At 38.5% G+C, this 16,876-nt stretch overlaps 1 protein-coding gene across 1 annotated transcript; it reads right to left on the bottom strand.

Annotated features, from left to right (window-relative positions):
* Window positions 1-844: 844 nt before the first annotated feature.
* On the bottom strand, window positions 845-12,679 carry LOC307126706 (uncharacterized protein). Its single transcript, XM_079817356.1, has 2 exons — window positions 12,546-12,679; window positions 845-3,461 (listed from the first exon to the last, which is right to left on the bottom strand). The coding sequence occupies exons 1-2, from the start codon at window positions 12,628-12,630 to the stop codon at window positions 2,629-2,631; spliced, it is 918 nt and encodes a 305-aa protein (XP_079673482.1). The 5' UTR covers window positions 12,631-12,679; the 3' UTR covers window positions 845-2,628.
* Between the last annotated feature and the right edge of the window lie 4,197 nt (window positions 12,680-16,876).

Below are 16,876 nucleotides of genomic sequence, written 5' to 3'. Positions count from 1 at the left end.
AAATAGGAGTCCTCCTTAGTAAGACAGATAATGTATACCTTAAACATATCTAAACTCACAGAAATATCAAAATGTATACAAAAACATGATAAAAAATTAGACGATAAATCACAATAAATATGGAGAGGCACTGAAATGTAGACCTTCATTTATGTGTTTTTGACCTACACTGTTACATGATATGAGAATAGTTAGCTTTTTCGGTTTGTACGTTAGCGTTGGCCTCACTAACTTTAATCGTAAATGAATGACAACCAGAAAATCCTCTCATGATACATGGAATCAGTGTTGCAGTACCCCAGACGCATCGTTTTACCATTTTTGTAGCACAAACACCAAACCGATGAGAGCTTCGGATTTTCCAATGTTTCTCTCTATGGCGCAGAAACCTAAAGATGTCCGAGTTATAGCACAACTGATACTCAACTGCCATTGGCTCATTGGCTTACCAATAGGTCAATTCATTACGCCGCATCAAAGCGGCCACTTCGAAGACCTTAACAGGCAAGTGTGTTAGTACGTAGCCGAAATAAAAAATGAGGAGCCTCGCTGGTAGATGTTCAGCTCTTTGGTGATATCCAGTCCCTTCAGCTGGATGACGGCTCTGGTTATGGGCAGCCTCTCATTTCTCTTTTTCGGCTACGTACTGACACACTTGCCTGACACCTACTGACACCTCTTTGAAGCGGCCGCTTTTAAGCCTGCGAAAGCTGGCATTTTAAGCCAGTCTATTTGGGGTCGCCATCTTCTAACATTACACTCTGACACACCGTATTTCTTGGCTATTTAATGAGAGTTGCTTGATGATTCCGCTGCGTTTTTCAGTCTGGGGGGGGGGGGGGGGCACTTGTTTTACACATATTTGGCGCTATTGTTGGGGATGTATTATTGACATGTAAAAGTTTAGACCTTGAATAGATGACAACCCCATTTTTTCCAGATTTATTTCCAAGAAAAAAACACTGCTTTATATTCTGAACAAAATGGCAATATGAGGAACCAATTTTTTTTAATAAATAATGAAATGATGCCTCTATACAGTGCATCCGGAAAGTATTCGCAGCGCTTCACTTTTTTCACATTTTGTTAAGTTACAGCCTTATTCCAAAATGAATCAAATTTATAATTTATTTTCCTCAATTCTACAAACAATACCCCATAATGACAACGTGAAAGAAGTTTATTTGAAGTCTTTGCAAATGTATTAAAAATAAAAACGGAAAAAAACAACATGTACATAAGTATTCACAGCCTTTGCTCAATACTTTGTTGAAGCACCTTTCAGGTCTTTTTGAGTATGATGCTACTAGCTTGGCACACCCATTTTTGGGCAGTTTCTCCCATTCTTCTTTGCAGGACCTCTCAAACTCTAACAGGTTGGATGGGGAACGTTGGTGCACAGCCATTTTCAGATCTCTCCAGAGATGTTCAGTCAGGTTCAAGTCTGGGTTCTGGCTGGGCCACTCAAGGACATTCACAGAGTTGCCATCTTGGCTGTGTGCTTAGGGTCATTGTCCTGTTGGAAGATGAAACTTCTGCCCAGTCTGAGGTCCAGAGCGCTCTGGTGCAGGTTTTCATCAAGGGTTAGGTTAGGTTCTGTACATTGCTGCATTCATCTTTCCCTCGATCCTGACTAGTCTTCCCAGTTCCTGCTGCTGAAAAACATCCCCACAGCATGATGCTGCCACCACGCTTCACCGTAGGGATGGCATTGGCAAGGTCATGAGCAGTGCCTGGTATCCTCCAGACATGATGCTTGCCATTCAGGGCAAAGAGTTTCATCAGAGCAGAGAATTATGTTTCTCATGGTCAGAGTCCTTCAGGTGCCTATTGGCAAACTCCAGGAGGCCTTTTAATGAGGAGTGGCTTCCGTCGGGCCACTCTAAAATACAGGCCTGATTTGTGGAGTGCTGCAGAGATGGTTGTTCTTCTGGAAGGTTCTCCTTTCTCCACAGAGAAACGCTGGAGCTCTGTCAGGGTGACCATCAGGTTCTTGCTCACCTCCTTGACTAAGGCCCTTGTCCTGGTGGTTCAAAACTTCTTCCATTTACGGATGATGGAGGCCACTGTGCTCATTGGGACCTTCAATGCAGCAGAAATGTTTCTGTACCTTTCCCCAGATCTGTGCCTCGATACAATCCTGTCTCAGAGGTCTACAGACAATTCCTTGAACTTCAAGGCTTGGTTAACTGTGGGCCCTTATATGGACATTTGTGTGCCTTTCCAAATGTCCAATCAACTGAATTTACCACAGGTGGACTCCAATCAAGTTGTAGAAACATCTCAAGGATGATTAGTGGAAACAGGATGCACCTGAGCACAATTTTGAGTGTCATGGCAAAGGCTGTGAATACTTATGTACATGTGATTTCTTTTTTTCTTTAAATAAATGTGCAAAGATTTCAAACAAACTATTTTCACATTGTCATTATGGGGGTATTGTTTGTAGAATTGAGGGGGGGAAAATAAAGAATTTCATCAATTTTAGAATAAGGCTGCAACATAACAAAATGTGGAAAAAGTCAAGCTCTGTGAATACTTTCTGGATGCACTGTATAATCTAAATATGAGGGAGGCAGTAGTGTTGTGTACATGAAGAAAATAGAAACTTTTAACACCTCATCACATTCAGAATTTCACAATTTCATGAGTTTGCAAATGACTTTTTAGGTCTCTTTGATATGTGAAACTCTTCTCACACTGAAGACATTTGAAAGGCTTCTCTCCAGTGTGAAGTCTCATGTGAGTCTGAAGATTTCCTTTAAGTGTGAAACTCTTTCCACAATGAGGGCAGATGAAAGGCTTTTCTCCATTGTGAAGTTTAATGTGAGTGTTTAGGCTTCTTTTATGACTGAAACTCTTTCCACATTGAGGACATACAAAACAATACTCTCCTGAGTGAATCCTCATGTGGCAATGAAGGGTTTCTTTACAACTGAATCTCTTTCCACACTGACTACATATGCAAGGCTTCTCTCCAGTGTGAATGTTCATGTGAGAATTAAGACTTTCTTTTCGTGAAAAGCTCTTCCGACACACATTGCAGGTGAAAGGGTTTTCTCCGGTGTGAATTCTTATGTGGGCATTTAGGTTTCCTTTATGTGTGAAACTCTGTCCACATTGAGTGCAAGTGTAAGGCTTCTCTCCAGTGTGAACTCTCATGTGGGCTTTAAGGTTTTGGTTTTGAGTGAAGCTTTTTCCACACTGTTGGCAGGTGAAAGGCTTCTCTCCAGTGTGAATTCTCATGTGGACTTCAAGGTTTTGTTTTGAATTTAAACTCCTTCCACACTGGAAGCAGGTAAAGTAACCGCTAGATTCTGTGTTCTGACCGCTTTTTTGTGAGGAAGTCTTTTCAGTCTTTGTGGATTTTTCTCCAGTCATGAAATCATCATGTTTCTCATACTGATATTTATCTTCCATTTCTTTCAGTACTTCACTCTCCTCTTTCAGTGCCATCAGGTCTAAAGCGGGGGGGAAAAATACAAATAAAAGTTAACCGCAGCATAAAGCAATAGGATAATAGAAACTACAAGTAGCTCCTAACTTGCCTATTTAGGAGAAACTCATGAGCGTATCAGTCCTAATTTTTGGACTCCTACATTTTTGTTCTAAGAGTATTTCACAAAGCATTTTATCGTTAAAACCTGCTCCTACATCTGTGAAGTTATGGGTAGTCAAGAGGACCCCTATGTCACTAAGACCAAACCACAAACAATCCTAAAATGGCTGTTGCCGGCAATTCGCCTCATTTATCCGCCCAAAGACACTGTGCACCATTGAGGCAATAGTGCCGTGCAAAGGCAAAAGGCCTTAAGTTCGTTTTTGGTCATAAATTAGTTATTGATTATTTTTGGGACATTGAAGACCTCCTTTATCATGTGGATAAATATCTTTAGTCAATTATGTGAAAATAATGGTTTGTCTTAACAGTAGCTTACAAAAACCCAGGAGAAATCCAGGAAGAACACAGTAACACAAGTTACTGCTCTTTGCCTTTGTTTTGGAACGCTCAAATTGAGTTACGGTACACAGCCTTTGTTTAGCCATGCATCAAAATGTGCACTAGCACTAAATTGACTGCACTAGAGAAAGAAAGGGACATATGCCAAAGCATCTTCTGGGTGGACAACTGTTCTGCTCAAAACAAGAATGGGTGCCTGCTATCCTCCCTGGTCTGCCTTGTTAATGGTGATACCACCTCCAAGGAGGAAATCACTCTAAAAATACTCTGAGAAAGGACACGCTTTCATGAGTGCTGACAGTTTTCACCATGGTGTTGAGCAGGAGATGAGAAATCATCCTGGAGGAGTGGTGTATGACTTTGAGGATTTTGTGAGTGTTGTGTCAAGCTCAAAATCCAGGAAGGTGGAAGTGGTCGAAATGAAGAATGCAGATGTGCTGAATTGGAAGGATGGCCACTCCACAAGATCAAGAAGGCACCAAAGTTGGCCAAAGATGTCAGTGATTCAGCTTCGACATGGCTCCAGGAGCCTGTTCTTCAAACAAACCCATGAGGATGATCACTTTACTGAGTTGGACTTCCTCCGGGCTAAGTTTGAGCTGAAGGTGCCCTCTTTCCTGAGACCACATGACCAGGGGATTGAAAAGGCAAAGAAGAATGACATCATCAAAAAACAATGTCCTTTTATGCCCCCAAACAGGAGAGCTTTCTGGTCTTCACTGCCCGTTAGCAATTTTGAGGAGGATGAAGATTATGAACACCAGGAAACAACATGAAAATCTCTTATTCCAATCCCATGCATTTTAAATGTGAACATGATTTCTTCTATCAGTTATATCGTTGCATTCCATTATTAAATGAATGTTTACTTGTTAGAAATATGCTCATCTTGTGTTTATTCATATAATTCAGTGTCACCTAGCAGTCAACCTCTTAAGTTTTCCTGAACACCAATTGAAGATACTCTTAACTGGAGGTATTGTTATGTCTAATGTATTAATAATGCCATCAGAATGCAACCAAAGCACATGATAGTAGTAAGTAGATATATGGCTATAAGTAATTGTAAATCGTCCAAAATAAATGTCATGATCACTAGATTTTATACAGGTGTTACTATAATGATTTTTTAAAGGGTGATCAGCAACCAAATATTGATAAAGTGGAAGTTACGGCCTTTTTCCTTGGCATGACTTCTCACTTTTTGCAGACAATAGAAAGGCAGAGTACAGTAACTTCAAAATAGGGGTCAAAAGGCAAGTTTGAGCTCATTTTTTTTATGCAGATCTTTTCATTACTAAAACATCTAATTGCCAGATTTCCAGTGCCCTACCTATAATTAATTTGGCTGGACAACTAAAAATCATTAAAGTGATTTTTCTCAGTTCCACACTCTAGCGAGTTATGGTCTTTTGCCTTAGTAGGGCAGAATAGAGCCTTGAATGCTGAGCCTTTTCTTCGTAAATGCAATAAATATTTTGATTTATAGATTTTAATCTGCGAAGACACATAAAAGGTTAATTTATGCATAGGCAATATGCATTGAATGATGGAAAATATAACATTGCGGCCAAGTTGAAAATAATTAGAGATGCACCGATTGATCGGCCAGGGATCGGAATTGGCCAATTTTCTGCATGATCGGCCCTGATCGGTGATTGGCCGATCAGTCTCATGTGTCTCCGATTTTGAGCCAATCCATCTACATGCGGCTGTGAGCATGAGCTCGGCCGCGACGTTGATGTCACAGCCACGCTCACGCTCACAGCCGCATACAACCATGTCGATGGCATGGAAGTTTTTTACTGTGAGCAAAGAAGATGTTAATTATGCCATTTGTAAAACTTGTAAGGTTAAAGGGATAGTTCACCCAAAAATGAAAATTCTGTCATCATTTACTCACCCTCAAGTTGTTCCAAACCTGTATGAGTTTCTTTGTTCTGCTGAACACAAAAGAAGATATTTTGAAGAAAGTTTGTAACAAAGCAGCGAGCAAAGCAACCATTGACTACCATAGTAGGGAATAAAATACTACGGTAGTTAATAGTTGCACTCTCTGCTTGGTTATGAACATTCTTCAAAATATTTTCTTTTGTGTTCAGCAGAACAAAGAAACTCATACAGGTTTGGAACAACTTGAGGGTCAGTAAATGATGACAGAATTTTCCTTTTTGGGTGAACTATCCCTTTAAAATAAACCGCGGGGGAACCACCAGGAAAGCGCACAACACGACAAACCTAATTAGACACTTAACTCCATCATCCCGCGGAACATGCCAAGTTTGAAGAAGGTAGTGACGGTCAAACAGCTAAAGCTAGCCAGAGTTCAGAGCCAGCTACAGGTCAGCAGCCTCTCCCATCTTTCCTTGGTATAAGCAGCGAAAAGACCAAAGCAATTACAAAGAAATGATGGACTCATGGCGCTGGATGACCAGCCGAACGCATAAACCGTCACTTCATGAGAATTTACCGTTTCATTTGAGAAAACTGTCATATCATGAACACAGACACTCAAGGGCAACGGCAACCCGTCAAAATAAAAGTTTGGTTTAAAAAAATTTAAATTGACATAATATATTGGGCTCCTGTTGTAGCCTACAGTTGATTTAGCGCCGACTCTATGTAATAATAATACGTCTCTACTACTAATAATAATAATAATGCCTATATGGTTGATTATTTTTGACTTGATCTTTTTTTATAAAAAATGTTTACTTTTAAACAGCATACAACCTTTAAAAGTTTGTATTATTTACTTCTAATGATTATCATCATAAAAAATAAACTTAATACATTTAATAAAAAATTTTTTTTAAATGGTTAAATAAAAAAAATTATATATGAAAACCATTTAGCTGTGGTACCGAAATTGGTACAGAGTACTGTAAACTTTTTATGGTATTGGTACCGACTACTGGAATTTTGGTACTGTGACATCACTAGCTGGCAACATTTATTACCCAATTACTGAACTATTATTTGGAGGAGTATTGTACACTTCAGGTTTGTTCATTCATAGGATCTTTTGACTTTTGTAAGACAAGTAAAAAAGAGAAAAAGGTCAATTTATAATGTTTTGTTTCATAAAGCAACTTTAAATAAAACTTTTCAGTTATTTCTACTTCTTTCCAGGCACAGAACACTTATTTTTTGAGAGTTGTTTAAGTGGGAGAAGATCCTGTAGTAATGTTTAATAATTTATTTTATAATAAAAATAAAATTTAGCTTGGAAGAAAAAGTGGATTTTTGTTTGTATATGCTGTCAATTATAGTTTTTAGAAAGAAAATCGGAATCGGCCAAGAAAATTGCAATCGGTGCATCTCTAAAAAATAATGTTCTATTGTCTGCGCCAATAGCCTTGTGGGCAGCTCGGTTGACCCAAGTTTGTGGACTTTTTTTGATCCCGTCCCTCCCTTCCTTTCTTCCTGTCAACTCAGTCCAATCATAATAATAAAAAAGCAAAATGCCCAAAATAAATCTATAATAAGTAAAAAAAACAATGCCATATTACCTGTGGCAGTTGTTTCACAGTGTTCACACTTACAAATGATCAAATAGAGCAGTGTTTCCCAAACTTTTTTCAGTCATGGCACCCTTTGAAAATGTTCTCCATTTTGTGGCACCCCCTCGCATACATTACGCTAGGGGTGTAACGGTACAGATTGCTCACGGTTCGGTTTGTATCACGGTTTTGATACGGTTCAGTATTTACTATGTTCAGGGAAAAAGACTACTGTCAAATAAAAATAAAGAAAATAATAAGAACAAATAATTTAAATACAAGCAGCAGCACAAATAAATACTATTGAGCAAATATACTAATAAAATAAACTATGCTTTTCAGGTTTTTCAGATACGTCTAACATTAGTTTTCAGGTACAGAAATTTATCAAATGTAAAATAACATTGCATATTTGACTGTATAAATTAAAGATTAATCCTATTAAACTTACAAAAGCTATTCAATCAAGAGCAGTCAGTGATGTCCTAGTCTTTTGTTGTTTGACATTAAACAGACAGCAGTAAAGGCTACTGCCTCTTTAAGACCTAATGCATATGCGTCGTCTTTCTCGACTGTATAAAGTTTACTTAGGCATATACAGACTACGTCTGCTAGAATACTCATCAAGATGGACATGTTGATATACTTTTTGTGTGAGTTTGTCCGTTCAAGAGCAAGACTTGAAAGAGAATGATATATATATATATATATATATATATATATATATATATACGCCTCCTCACAAGCTGAGTAGACAAACCATTTGAACGTGCTCCTCCCGAAATTTGTTCATAAAGCATACGTTTTCGCTTGAAATAAAATTTCTCTTGAGATGTAGACATGCAAATGGCTGACAATTAGCTGAACATGGGTGATACTACAACTTATATCTGCACAAAAAGACGCGAATGCATAAGTGATAGATTTAATGACAGTCATAGGTTTAAAATTGCGTTCCCAGATGAAAAGCAATCCAAACTCGCAGCATATGCAGAGATGGAGTTTGAGATTCTCCGCGCATGTAAATGATAACAATACATGTGGAGTAGCATGCCATTCAATTTTTTTGTAAAGGGAGTTTGTATTAGTCCTTGCACGTTCACTTGGGGCAGTACTTCCGCCTACGTCTAGCGTGACCTTTCCGATGTGATTGCGCAATCCATGGCACGTCGCAGAGCAGTGCAAGATGAGCAATTTAGGTTAAAAAGTATAAAACAAATATATATTTTTTCTTGAAAACGACAGATGGCTTCGTTAGATAAGACCCTATTCCTCGGCTGGGATCGTGCAGAGCCTCTAAAGCCCTTTGAAACTGCATTGATTTGGACCTTCAACATTTTGGTTGTCATTGAGGTCCATTGTGTGAAGAAAAATCCTTTTCAACAGAAGAAAGAAAGATGAACAATCTTTGATGAGATGGGGGGGGGGGGGGGGGGGTTAATTGGATAATTGATTGTCTTAATCCTTTAAGACAATGAATTACTACTACCTACCAGTGGTTGTAGTTTCATATTTAAAAGTATTGTTTCAGTTTTTCAAAAGTTTAAATTTACAATACAGATCTCAACATTAGTGTCTGTGGCAGCAAGTATTTTATGAATGGTAATGAATGGTTTTGCAAAGTTATTTTAATCTTCTGTACAGTGTTTTAATAATATTAAGGTGATATGTACATATGCATACAAACAATGTTCTAGATACCAAAACTCACATCATACTGTTGCATAATTGATATAAACTTTCTTTGTTTTCAATTCTTAAGTAGATTAACCCCTGGTTGCACAGACAAGCTTTAAGCTAGTTCCATCGTGTTCACTTTGTGTGGTTTTAAAAATGTCAACCTGCATCACATGGACTCACAAAGATGGCTTATTTTTGTGTTCATCTAAAGAAAGAAAGTCATATAAGTCTGGGATGGCACATTACACAAAATAATTTGTTTTATAGGCTACTTCCATATTTTCTTAACTTAATGTGTGAGACACGTCATTATATTGAATATCTAAACTGGAAGTCAGCATAGAGACAGAGCGTATTTAGGCCACGCCCACACCGGGGGGGAAAACAATCCAACGCTCTCCATTGACTTTGCATTGCGTGAAACGGCCTCATTGTCATTTCGGACTTATAACAAAAAACAGAACAATGTCTAAAAGCTGATATGTGACAAGGTGTACAGCAAACAAGCTAAAAAACACAGAAATAAGTTTTTATAAGCTGTCGACCCAAAAAAACGAGCGTTTAAGAAGATAAAAGTGGATACAGGCAATACGAAGTGAAGCTTCAGCAGGAAGAATAGGGAAATTTTGGGATCCTGACACTCAGTATGCCTCAATATGTCTATGTGTGCAGTAAACATTTTGTCACTGACTACGTTTACATGGACAGCAGTAATCTAATTATTGACCTTACTCTGAATAAGACAATAATCTGATTAAGGCCTTTACATGAGTTGCTTTTAGAATATTACGTTCATGTTCCCATTTTACATGTTACAGAACATAGCTCGATTAATAGTACGTCATTACAGCTGCGCTGTCCGGCGTCCAATCATAGCGCGACTTTCGTAGGTCTGTTCAAATCAATGGGCTCAGGCAACCCGCAACTTTACCTGCGGGTAGACATGTGCCGGTAAACGGTAATACGATATACCGCAATAATGAACATGCACAATATTGTTATCGTGGGCACTTCAAAATACCGTGAATAATTATTTATTACAAATTATTCATATTTTTAGAATGTATTTTAAGAATACTTAACTCATCAACCGTTTAAAATGAACAACGCGTCAAAGAGGAACGTGCACTGATGTAAACAGACCGTTCATGAGCCGAGCACATGGCGGAAGGCGTGAAGACGCACTGAAGTGCACATTCACTTTCAGACAGCAGAGGGCGCTGATGGAACAGCAGAAATACAGCCGTTTCCCCAGTAATCACAATCCGGTGCTCGTCATCACATAACCTAATACTTAAAGTCATTTTCAAACTTATTTTTTTTTTAAAGTTTTAAATTACATGCCCTAGATATTATTTGAATATGTTCTGACTGTTGTTCAATCACACACTTTAAAATATGGCTCCATTATTTAACATTAGTTCATTCATTAACAAACTGACAATGAAAAATACTTCTAAAGCATGTATTAATCTTAGTAAAATGTTCATTTCAGCATTTAATAACACATTATTAAAATCAAAAGTTGTAACTGTATTATTTAATGGAGCTGAGCTTACACTAACAGTTGCTTTTTTAAACTAACTTTATCAAAGAAGAATAACTTCTGTAAAAATGTAGCTATTCGCTCTTTGTTAATGTTAATGCATTAACTGGCGAGACATTATTGAAAAGTGTTACCTATTGTTCTTTATAATTCTTTAGCACTTTAATCTGTTTCAAATATTTGTTTACGTTATACATTTTTGTGTATTGCTTTATTGTATTTAAATGTTTGGTTCTTTTGTTATAAGAAAGTTTTTAAACCTGTTATAGTATGACAACACTTTTTTTGCAACTTTTTTTAAAATATCGTGACAATACCGTATACCGTGATAAAAGCTTCAGCAATTAATCGCAACATGAAAATTTGATACCGGCACATGCCTACCTGCGGGTGTCGCTGTTGGACAGTGTGACTTTATAAAAACGTGTGACTTTTATACTTTTTAATGTAATTATATATATATATATATATATATATATAGTTTTATTTTTTGTATATATTGTGTCTTTCAGTTTTTTTTAAGAGACACTGCCCATCTTGCCTCCTTCTTGACAGCCAACATTTCGAATAATAGCTTTGATTAATGATGAAAATTAAGGTTTCAAAATCGTGATTGTTTGGATTGTTTTTTTTCTGCCATCGAGCCACAAGCGTTCACTGAATGCCCATATGGCTCGCAAGCCTAGAGGTTCCCGACCGCTGTTGTAAGCAGACAAATATGAATCTGGGATTACAGATACAAACGTATTGTATTTTACTTTTACAATGAGCAGAATTATTACAACACAAAGAAAAAAATATAGAGGAGGTCGTGTCCGAGTGAGCAGTCAAGCAAGACACGCAGTCACGCACCATAGCAACACGTCATGGCAACGACATATCAGACTGAAAGATACGTAAAAGATAAACGGGAATTTGAGCGCATTGTTACTGTTTTGTACGCGCGGTTATATTAATTATAATCCAAATTCTGTTTTATTTGTCACAATATTATTGATGATTGTTTAGAGGGGCACTTTATATACTTTTGATACGAGCCCCCAAAGCCCTCCCCTCTGCACTTGCCTGGTGTGTGTGCCTGGTGTGTGTGTGTGTGTGTGTCCTGTCACAAAATGCGGCGAAAACTCATACACGACGTTAATAGTTAGATTAAGGTGTGTACATGTCTACAATGCACTTAGATAATGCGACTAAAATAGGCACTCCACATGTCTTAATTCGATTTTTGTTTAATTCGAGTATGGCTTTAACCGGATTAAGGTAATTAGAAATCGCTGTTTACATGGTAGTTTCTTAATCAGAGTATGGTCTTAATCAGATTAATATCGGAGTATTGTTGTCATGTAAACATCCTGACTGTTAAGTCAAATATCCAAATGTCCGTTATATATATTATATTTACTGTCACTGATGACGTTCCCCTCTAGTCGTCGTAGTTCTCAGTGTAATATGGCCCGCGTGCTCTGTCTCAATGGCCTGAACCCACTTTTTTGTACTTAAACGCTCGTTTTTTGGGTCAACAGCTTATAAAAACGTCTGGGTTTTTGCTTCTGGGTTTTGTTATAAGTCCGAAATGACAAAAAGGCCGCATCACGCAATGCAAAGTCAATGGAGACGGTTTGATTTGTTTTCCCCCCCGGTGGGCGTGGTCTTCAGATTATGACGCGTGTCGCTCTGTCTCTATTAGTATTATTTATCTGGTCATGTGATCTCAACATGCCAGTCCACATGAGGCAACCCGCTTCGAGTCAAATGAAACCACTTTAATTAGGACACTTATATTACATTCTTCTGTAGAGCTGGGCATTTTAATAAGGATCAAATGACTGAGTTCAGTTTTGAGAATGAAACCAACCTGTTTGTTCCTCAGAATCCTCATGTTTCACTATGAGTATTTCTTCAATCTTCATGTCTTCATTCTCCACTTTAATAAGCGCCATCTTTATAATAGTGTCACGTGGACCTCAGCTGCTTTACCGTGTGTTTGGACACCCTGTCATGTTTAAGATGAGAATAATTAACAGAAAGAAAAATAAATTAAAACTAAATCTCTGGGTTTAGTCTCAATCAGAGTTATGCTGAGTTCACACTGCATGATTTTCAAAGTCGTCGGATTACAGTTCTTTTCACACTGCACGACTTATCTGGGGAAGCATTCAGTCGCTGCTGTATGCACGTTGCATGGTGAATCGGTGACGGGGGGGTTTTGCATTGCATGACTTTACTCCGTGACAAATCTGTCTGGTCCGCAAACTACATTACACAACCAACGCAAGATCATGCGTGGGTGAGATTGGAATTGTTATTAAAAATGCTATTGCTATCGCTTAATGCTATCCAAATTGTCTGTGCGCCCAATTGCAGTGAAAAGGAGAAGAAGAAAAAAAGATTAAGGGGGAGGAAATGGTTGGGGAGACACAAGGAGCAAGGATTGTGTCCTGCAAAGAGAGTTGGAGAGGTAAATAAATAATTTTGCAATGTGCGGCTGGTCAAGCTAATGTTTGTGCTTGGTTTCTGTTTGATATAATTGTAAATATATCTATTAAAGTACTGATATTCTGGTCTATAACTCCTCCCTGAACCTCCCGCTGCCCTGTATCTTGCGCTCTCATTGGCTGTCGGTCATCGCCCATGTAATTTTCAGTCAGAACACATTTGACACAGGATTTTGAATTGCTGACAGGTCCAGATATTTTGCATGCCAAATATTCTCTCAGATCGCGTCTTTGATAATTCACACTGCGTGATTGTCACTCACGTGAATGAGCACTGATTTGCCTATGATTTCAGCATTTGTTTGCGATTTCGCAAAACCTGTCAGCAAGTGAAAATCGGGCCCAAAATGACGCAGTGTGAACTCGGCATTAATGGTCTCTAATTGTCACGATTAGCCAAAAAAAAAGGAAAGAAATTCATACAAGTTTGGAACAACTTGAGGGCGAGTACATTTTCATTTTTGGTGAACTATCCCTTTAAACAAGTTTCAGTTGCACATAACCTTTCAAAGTGTTTAAATTCCTTTCTTGACTGTTTATGTCAGGGGGTACAACCACATAGTTGTATGTATATTTACTGTAGTTTTACCACCTGACATGGAAAGTGTACCCAACCTACCCATAATAGAAATAAGCAGTTTGTACCAATATTTGAGAGATCTATGAACCACTTGGCTCATGTTTACTTTTATTACAGTGTTAATTCATAATAAAAGAGCCCTTTTTGCAGTTGTGCCACCCTGACATTTGAGAACATAATTGCTGGACAAAAGTTTTTAAAGCAGCACTAGGTAGGTTTTGCTCTCGGGGTCCCCCTACAATTGGGAAACAGTATTGTCCTCTACTACTGTCGTAAACTGTCATTCTACATCAGGGGATGCATCGCACGTGCATTTATTGACATGACAACTATGATAGCCCTGAACACTGCAGGAGTTCACATGCAGGTGTTCTGCTTGCGTCGCGTGTGAAATGTCTTCATCCCAGGTACAGTGGCATATGTTTCAGCATGTCATATGAATATCATTTCATGGGTTTTATTTTTTTCAAACGCCAAATGATCGCGATGCTCACGTTTACAAGCCAGCGTCATTATAGTAGCCTAGTCTATTGGTTACCGTTTTACAGAATCTATATGATACTTCAATTCAATGTTTGAGTGGTAGGTAATAACCATATATCGTCAATATTATAATATCAAGCTACCCTAGATGAATCTGCAAATTTGAAAAATCGATTTGCATTATAGCTTGAGGCAAGACAAATAAACCAATATCACAGACATGTTAGCTATCCTAAAATATGATTTTTTACGTCTTACGTATTTACTTGCAAGAATGTAGCCCCTCCTTCTTCAGCTCACGCCAACGAGCAAACGCTGGCCCAATGTTGATCCTCGTCCTGCCTTTAATCCGATCATTTTCTCGTTTCCTCTTTTTGCTTTCCTCCGACAAAACCTTTGCTTTCTTATTTTTCTGTGCTGCTTCGGCCATGACTATAACATTCGGCAAACAAATGATATTTGGGCTTGCACGTCCGAATTTAAGGAAGTGGGGGTGGTGGTGGAAGTGACATATATGCCGTAAGGCAGTCGAATTTTGTAGTTCTTTTTTCTCGGGTTACTACCTGAAACCCGAAGTTTAAAAGTAAGATTAAAAACGATACAGACCCCGTCAGGCTATGGCAGACGTGTCATTCAACCTATTGTAAGTCGATGTATCATCACAAGAGTCTTGAAAATATATTATAAAGGTTGAAAAGTTACCCAGTGCTGCTTTAAAGTCGGCATGAAACGGAAGTTGAGATCGTCTTTTTCTCCTTATTGTGACGTATATCCGAGTGAAACGGCTTCTGAAATCAGAAAAAATGTAGGGCGAGGCTTGATTTCGTCCTTCGGGAATTGATTGGATCGTTGGAAGTTGGGCGTTTCTAACAAAATGGAGGCAGAAAACTCGATCTATCTCTTAAATAAATGTATTTTCTCTCTAAATCTTTTCTACATATGTTACTGAGCATATTTCCTCACTTTTAGCTGGTTTATGCTACAGATTTTACTTATTTTAAGCCTTTTATGGCTTTATTTCTGTAAAGCTTTTTTCTCAGCTCTCCCTTATAAGGGGGGCGCGCCGTAAGCGCGTTCACACACGCTGCATTCCTAAGTACGAGCCGTCACGACAAGCTGTTCGTCCGACTATATTGAGTAATTTTTACATAAAAAAAAAGCTTTTATTTCTCATATATTTCTCTCTTTTTGCCTCAAGTCCTTCTTGAAGAAGGTATTGTGTATACTGAGAAAAATGCACCTAACCACCATGCTACGATCAGTGACAGGTTTCTTAGAGGCGGTGCAGAAACGAGACAGGGGGCGATAACCCCGCCCTCGCGCCATAGCACATGACCGGGAGAGAAGAGAGGTCGTTTCGATGGGGGAGGAAAAGTTAACGTATTTGATTAAAGATTATAAGGGTAAATTAATTTTTAAAAATAATGAAGTGCACAGATAAATCAGTTATAGTAAACACTACAATATTAATATAAAAATACGAATTGTAAAATTTGATTTCATGCCGCCTTTAAATCATCCCAACAGCTTTAAAGGTGCACTGTGTACCGGCATCTAGTGGGGAGGTTGTGAATTGCAACCGTACACCACTCACCCCTCCATTTTGAAGCACATAGAGAATCTACGGTGGCAGACACAGGACAAAGATATCGTTGTCTGAGACAGCAGAGAGTAGCTCGCACTCTGTAGAGAAGTTTGTCTGTTTAGGGCTACTGGAGAAACATGACGGCGGAAAATGGTGACTTCACTGTAAGGGGATCTACGATGTAAGGTTTTTACACAATTATGTAAGGTTCTAATTATGTAAGGTTTTTATACACCACTGAAAACATAGTTATGTGTATTTTATTGTATTTACGTCAATAGATCTTCATAAATTCTACACACTGCACCTTTAAAACTACTTGTATTTATAAGATTTGTTTAGTTCTTAAATTTTTTTTTATTGTAAAAACCCAATTTAAATAGATTTCTTTATCTTTTTCGGACCACCGGACATTTTGGGGGTTTAAGATAACAAAACAATATGTTTTATTTAAACTTATTAAAATGAATTTAAAGCTACACTATGTAACTTTTCCGTCCACTAGAGGTCGCCTGTTCAAAACAAAGGCGTAGTTTGATGACGCCACGTTTGAGCGCAGAATCTCGGGACATGTGGTCTTCACCTCACAGCCGGTGGAAAACAGTCAGGATAGGACTCGGGCAGAAATCATGTTCATGGATGCGATTATTAACATTACTGTAGTGAAGCAGAGCAGGACCGAGTGTTGTGGAGCTGAGCAAGGCCGCAGGAGCGATTGAAGAGCGGGACTGTTATTATGGCATAGTCACCAGCGGGACTTTTATTATGACACAGTTGCCGGCGGCACTTCCTCTTCTCCAGTGCTGAGTGTGAGGTAACGCAGCTCTGTTTATCGTATTAGATATATCTGAGTGTGTTGAAAAGGAAGTTATGACGTTCGCTCGGCGGCTGCTATGACACTTGTTCACAATGCAGTGAGAGTAAAGTGTTTCACTGAATAAAACCGGAGACCGAGGGTGACGCAGATATGACGCAATCGACAGGCGACTCCCTCAAACGCATAGCTCACACGTCCCGGCTCCTTGGTTAAAATAGCAATTTTC

The sequence above is a fragment of the Gobio gobio genome (assembly GCF_949357685.1).
Source record: "Gobio gobio genome assembly, chromosome: 5".
In the NCBI taxonomy this organism is placed as follows: Eukaryota; Metazoa; Chordata; class Actinopteri; order Cypriniformes; family Gobionidae; genus Gobio; species Gobio gobio.
The sequence above is the reverse complement of the archived record's forward strand: the minus strand, read 5'-3'. Positions and strand labels throughout refer to the sequence as shown.

Excerpts from the sequence above, each read along its gene's own strand:
- LOC307126706 (XM_079817356.1), bottom strand. The coding sequence starts at position 12,630 with ATGGCGCTTATTAAAGTGGAGAATGAAGACATGAAGATTGAAGAAATA. Across the intron at positions 3,462-12,545 it reads GGATTCTGAGGAACAAACAG|ACCTGATGGCACTGAAAGAG; the intron begins GTTGGTTTCATT and ends CCCCCGCTTTAG.